We start from the raw sequence: 6,284 nt of genomic DNA, 5'->3' as shown, positions 1-6,284 counted from the left end.
AGCGATATGAAACAACAACCAAGAGTTCTTATAAATAAGAGATTACATGTGACATTTCTTCATAAAGTAGGATCTTTTTTACAACCTTTAATATCTTTTTTTTAAGTGTTCATACAGTGGCACATGTAAAGTAGTGTCTTGTAAAAAGAGTCTTTAACCCTTTGAGCACGAGCTGTAAATAAAAAGAATCAACTGTTGTGATCTTTTTAATGTTTTTTGCCTCGTCCCATCATATCACTTGATTAAATAACACGTTTATAAAACTATTGTGCAAAACAATTTTATTAATGTCTTCATATATTGTGCACCAGCAGATAGTCATTAATCCTCTTAAATTAAAAATATAGAAACGATGCATAATTTAGACAGGAATTACTTTATATGTTTTTATATACATAATTTGTACACAGACCTGAATACATTAAGGTCCCTGATCGAATGACAAGAAAAGACTTCAAATTTTTATTTAATTTTGTTTTGTCTTTTCATCCGTTAGATTTTTGTTGTGTTTTTTTTGTTTTTTTGCATCAGAAAGCTACAATGTTTCAAGACTTTGGGGGAAAAAATCCAGACAAAGATTAAGCTTATGACTCTTGAGAGCAAAAGAGAACAGAACAATGTGGTCTAGGATTTGCCTGAATATGTGTCTGTGAAACATGGACATGGCAGATAAGTGTCTGTTTGTCACAAATTCATCACAACAGTCTCATTCCATTCCCAATCTCAAATCTCATGTTGATACCGTTTATCTTTAGTTGCAGAAGTGCTTCGACGTACTCAGAGGGTTAAACTTTAGGACGCTGACACCAGCATAAAATGTTTCAGAAACAAAATAAAAAAACAAAAAAGGAAACAATCTAACAAAAAACAAAAAAACTGAACAAGAGCAAGTTAAAGGAAGAACAAGTGGAATACAAAAATCAAATAATGGAAAGTGCACCAGATTTAGTTATAACGCTTTAACTAAATTGTTTCATTTATGCATGCAGCTTAATTACACCCCAGTGATGCCAAAATATAAAATAACTTTACACAAGTTTTAAAATACACATCACTTCATTTTAGAATCTATTTTTAAACCTTCATTTACTGAATACCATCAATGACAACAGCTTTTGTCTTCTTAAAAAAGCTTTTTTCCTCTCAAATAAAAAAAGCAGAAAAACACAGGTCACTTAAATGTGTTGAGTCAAGGTGAGTCAAACTCACGTTGAAAAGAAATTAACAGGAAAATAAACAACAACAATAATAACAAAACAGGAAAATTCTTAAACCATGTGCCTAAATGCAAAGCAGTAGTTGTATGGCACCTTTTTGTGCATTTCAGTCACTTTTGATGGTCCTTCAAAATAAATGTTTGTAAAAACTTAAGAGACAGGGTTGGAGTGAGGGAGAAATACATCAGATAAAGTTCAGCATTGTCCCCATGCCATCGCCTTTATTTCTCCAGCTCACACACATACATGAGGTGGTCCTCCGGGGACTTCCCGTGGGTCTTGCTCAGGTGAAGCTTGACCGCGTGCTTGCTAGCAAAAGTCCGGTTGCACAGCCTGCACTGATGCATGGCCCCGCTTCCCTCCTCGTCGGGCGACGGCGACGGGGAATTGGCCTGGGGAAGGGAGGTGGGAAGAGAGGAGGACAATGGGTGGCTGGATGGACTGAGGTTGGACAGCAGTTTTTCGGATAGTCCTTTGGTGTGGCGCTGCTGATGATGCTGCTGGGAGATCTGGCTGAGAAGCTGCTCCCCGGACAGTTTGGCCAGGTCTCGGAGACGGAAACCCAGGTGAGACTCGAGGTGGCTCACGTAAGTGGATGGCGAGCGGATCTGAGAAGCACAGTCACTACAGAAGAACACGGGGTGACCCGAGTCTAAGTTCTTTAAGAACTTAGTGCCACCCGTTCTCCTCAGCTGATACTTGACGTTGGCTAGCCAGTGGGAGATGGTTGTCATGGACAGGCCGGTGAACCGAGAGATGTGCATCCTCTCCTGGGGACTCAGGTCTGACATGATGTACTTTCCATCATTTGTCTGCCGCAGACTGGAGGCAAACTGGGCCTGAAGGATAAGGAGATGCTGTGGATTCCAGTTGGACTGGCGGCCTTTACGCTTCTGTGCAGGGGATATTTCATCCATCTCCTCCTGCGTGGCACCCTCAATGTCCGGGCGTTCACACAGGCTGCTGGGTGTGGAGGACTTGGACATGGCCTGGCTCTCCGTCAGGTTCCGAAGCATGTCTGAGATGTCTGACAAAGCATTCTCCCTCAGGGGGGAATTGGACATGAAGGAAGCTACTGCTGCAGAGGCTTTGGCCATGGTGATGGTGGCGGAAGGAGAAATAGAGGTTGGTGTGGACGTAGACGAGGACAGAGCCACTGAGCCCAGAGAGCCATTGTTGCTACTTTTGTCCGCACTCTTTCCTTTGGTCAGGTCAATGGGCTGGTCGTTGGTGTTTAGGTGCTGCTGGTAGTAGTAACGGTCCATGTGGTCGCTGCCGTGTTTTTTGGCCTGTGATGGTGGAGTGGATGCCGCCACGGCCGCCTTATCAGCCAGGCTGTTGCTCATCTTGAACAGCATGCTCATGGGATCGAGGGAAGGCAGGGCGGGCTTTGCGGCCTTTCCCAAGTGGACATTCATCACTGACTGCAGCGCACTCAGCGGGTTGACAAACGGCTGTTCCGGAGGGTGATCTGTAATGATGGCTGTGCTTCCACAAAGGCTGGAGGAAATGGGGGATGTCACGCCAGTGGAATCCACGCCGTTCTCCATGCCCTCTTTATTGGGGATGTCACCATTGGAATCTCTGTGATTGACTCTGTTGCCTAGTGCTGCTGCAACTTTGTCTCCTGCTGCAACATTATCCGGGGTATTGGAGCCACATACTCTCCTCTCTTTGGGAGATGGTCCCCTGTTTGATTCACCTGCCTCGCTGCTACAGGGTGAAGGGCTAGTGCGTCTTAGTGGGGAAGACTGCACGATTCCAGTGGGCTCCCTCATCTTTTCTTCAACCTTGGCTACCTTTTCTGTCACCTTTTTGACCAGCTCCTCCATGGCATGAAAGTTGTTCTTAGGCAGAGGTGAATTCTGTCGGCTTGGAGGGGACATAAGTGGCTGTATTTTGGCTGTTGGAGACAGGATGTCCCCACCGGGGAACATATATTTGAAAGGGGGAGTCTTGCCAGTGTTGCCCAGAGAGAGCTTCATGATGTTGGGGAGTTGGTAGGCTGCATGGATGCTTGGGTAGCCACCCCAACTGGGGGCACCATTCTGGGCTTTGTTTATAGCTGAGGTAACAGTATTCTCCAGGGACTTGAGTATATCAAACCCCCCTTTGGGACTATCATCCAAGTCCTCCTCTGTGAGATACGAATATTTTGAGGAAATGTCAAATTTCTCTTCAGTCTCATCGTCACACACTATCTTCTTCTCTTTAGTGTTGCTGTTACCATTGTTGGTAATCATCTCTTTAGTACATTCCTCTTCTTTCTCCTCCTTCTTTATCACAACAGCCATTGGTGTGGGTGAGATGCTGGTTGGGGGAGGCACAGGGGCAGGGGGAGGGGAGAAAGTTGTAGCCGCTAAGGGAACCGACTGGAACTTTTCCTCAATTGACATGGCGATTGGGGCTGGGGAGGGAGAATCAATGATAGGTTTTCCTTTTTTAATAGCCGAATTGGTGACTTTAATAAAGTGGCCGGTCACCATCATGTGGGCAGTCAGCTCTTGCAGTGTATCATGAGAACTGCCACACTCCATGCATTTGAGGATCTGTGACTTCCTTGATTCAAACTGCCAGGCATAGCTAGCTCCGTTCTGGTGTCCATACCGGTTGTTGGCTGTGATGTACGGGTTTGAGGCTTTCTGAAGAATGTCATTAGACTCAGTGAATATGTTGGGCTTGGGTGTACCTCCGTTGGAGTCAGGTGAGCTGGGGAGGTCTAGCTCGATAGGGGCTCTCTTTCGGGAAGAGGAGATGATCTTGGCAGCCACTGGTGTAACAGGCTCTTTCAGAGGCACTTTCTGGTAGTGTTTCGTCTTAATCATGTGGACACTGAGGTCCTGCAGGGATTCAAAGGAGTGGCCACAGTACATGCACTTGAGGACTTTCTGTGCGTCCTCCTTCCCCTCCATCTCGAGCAAGGAACGCTTCCTCGGTTTTGACCAGCGCTTGGTGCCTTCCCTGTCCGTCTCGTAGTTATCGTCCCGGTAGTGGCCCGTCTCGTTCATGTGCACGGTCAGCTCCACTAGCGTGTCGTATGCACCGCTGCAGTCCTTGCATCGGAACTTGCTGGCACCGGTGAATATGGAGCCGTACAGTTTGGTGCTCTGTCGGTACAGCTGGACAGTGCTAAACAGATGAGGCTCTGTAGATACTGTGCTCACTGCCACCGTCGGGTTCTGGACCATCCCCATGCGGTTCTGGTGGTTCTGTGAAGCCTGCTGGAGGGATTTGGCCACGGCCGTCTGATGCCAGTCGTATCCTCCGCTCCCACAGCTGCTGCTGCTACTGCTGCTGCTGCTGCTGCTGTGGCTACGAGGGGGCTTCTCCGCGGGCTGAGCTGCTGTCATGTTCATGTTCAGGTTCAGTGTAGACCAGTAGGAGTTGGTCAGAAACGAAGTGTAGATGGCCTTCATCTTTTCCAGGCTGTCGGCCACTTGTCCTGTCGTGGATAAAATGGCGTTGTCCACGCTGGGTGGGGCGGCGGAGTTTGCGGTGGCCATCAGGACAGAGGCAGAGGACAGCAAGAGGGGATTCATGGGGTCTTTAGCCATGAGAAGGGCGTCGTCGTTTTTCAAGGACGAGATCTCAAAGTCGGACATCCTGTCACTGGACTCGCTGAGGTGCGACTCGCTGTCCAGCTCCTGACCCGAGAGGTCGGCGGCGGCAGGGGAGTCGTTGAAGTCGGCCGAGCTGGGTCGGTCTTTGAGAAGGTATTCTTTGTCCTGACACAGGAACTTGGCGGAGGGTTCCTCCCCTTCCTGGGCGGAGTCATCTCCATCCTGGTCCTCCTCGAGCAGGGCGGCCTCCTTCTCATCCTCAGGGACGTAGGCTGCAGGGACAAAGAACAAAAGGGAGAGAGAGAGAGGGTGTTGGTTAGAACTAGACTGGCAACATATGCGATAGTTCATCTTTGTATTCTAGTGCACTTCCATGACAGCTGATAGAAACACATGAGGATGCCGGAACCAGATGTACTCTCGAGTAAAGAACGAGGAAACAGAGTCAAGCAGATGCTGGGTTTCATATAACTTTTCAGTTATTGCATTTCAACATCTCCCATTCATTGCATTTACAAAATGTTTTGCCCAATTAAGTCACCTTGCACTCTGGTAAATTCTCTCTAGCCTTCAGGTCTTTGTTGTGAATTGCGGAAAATCAGTGACAGTCAGAAAAAGATGGAGGCAAGAAAAAGGAGAAAGACGCCGAGAGGGAGGGGAGGAGTTCGTTCTTCAAACAGAACTTGCCACCTTATTCTTCTCAAGGGGCAACAGCTTGAAATTAAAACTAAATTTGAAATTAATGAAGCACATTCTGGCGACGGCATTCATTTCTGAAGTAATAAATTACTTGTATCAACCTCGGAGACAGCCGTTCCTGTCTGTCAATTAATATGTCTTACGCTTCTTGTGCAGACTGGAATGCATTCCCTAACAGACACACTCACAATTTAAATTAAGCATGCATTTCCACTCATTATACCACTCAGAACCCTGCCTCCTCGTAAATAAAAATTAATGTATGTCGTTTTCCCTGGCAACAAATCTCCCCGAGCCAAACACATTTGCTTCAATTACCAAAGATTAAAAAAAGGAAAGAAAAAAAATGTGTTTTGTATTATTATTTACAGTTTAGCTTGAGGGTGGAGGGGTGCTAGGAGAGAGAAAGCTGGAAGCTTTCAATTTATATTTAAATAATTTCAATTGAAGAATAATGTGATGAAAATCCTACTGATAAAAGATGCATCTTTTCGTGACAAAATCTCAAATCTGTCATCTTAGAACATCACCGCACGTTTGTAGTTGTTGGAATGTCAAGTGGAAAGAAAGGAGCATTAGAAAAACAAGACTTTGTGCTGACACTTTTAACTACTGAAGTACTCACACACACACCCTCGCACACACACATAATCTTGTTTTGGCAACTGAACTAAAAGAGTGAGTGGTTGAGAGTCACGTCGGTAGCCATGTGCCATGCACACATTCCTTCCCACAGCAGGGCCATCACTCATTCAACGTGGTATGTAAACACCCACACACACACACCCACACACACACACACACACAC

The 6,284-nt window shown here is 46.4% G+C and overlaps 1 protein-coding gene across 1 annotated transcript; it reads right to left on the bottom strand.

Moving 5' to 3' along the window:
• Nucleotides 1–1,253: 1,253 nt before the first annotated feature.
• LOC311356553 (teashirt homolog 3-like) lies at nt 1,254–5,644 on the bottom strand (the record flags this gene model as incomplete). Its single annotated transcript, XM_084476345.1, has 2 exons — nt 1,254–5,049; nt 5,620–5,644. 2 exons carry the CDS (start codon nt 5,642–5,644, stop codon nt 1,439–1,441), a joined length of 3,636 nt encoding a protein of 1,211 aa, XP_084332471.1. The 3' UTR covers nt 1,254–1,438.
• Between the last annotated feature and the right edge of the window lie 640 nt (nt 5,645–6,284).

The sequence above is a fragment of the Micromesistius poutassou genome, assembly GCF_964030765.1.
Source record: "Micromesistius poutassou genome assembly, chromosome: 12".
Lineage (NCBI taxonomy): Eukaryota > Metazoa > Chordata > Actinopteri > Gadiformes > Gadidae > Micromesistius > Micromesistius poutassou.
Note: the sequence above shows the minus strand (reverse complement) of the source record. Positions and strands in the feature narration are given on the sequence as shown.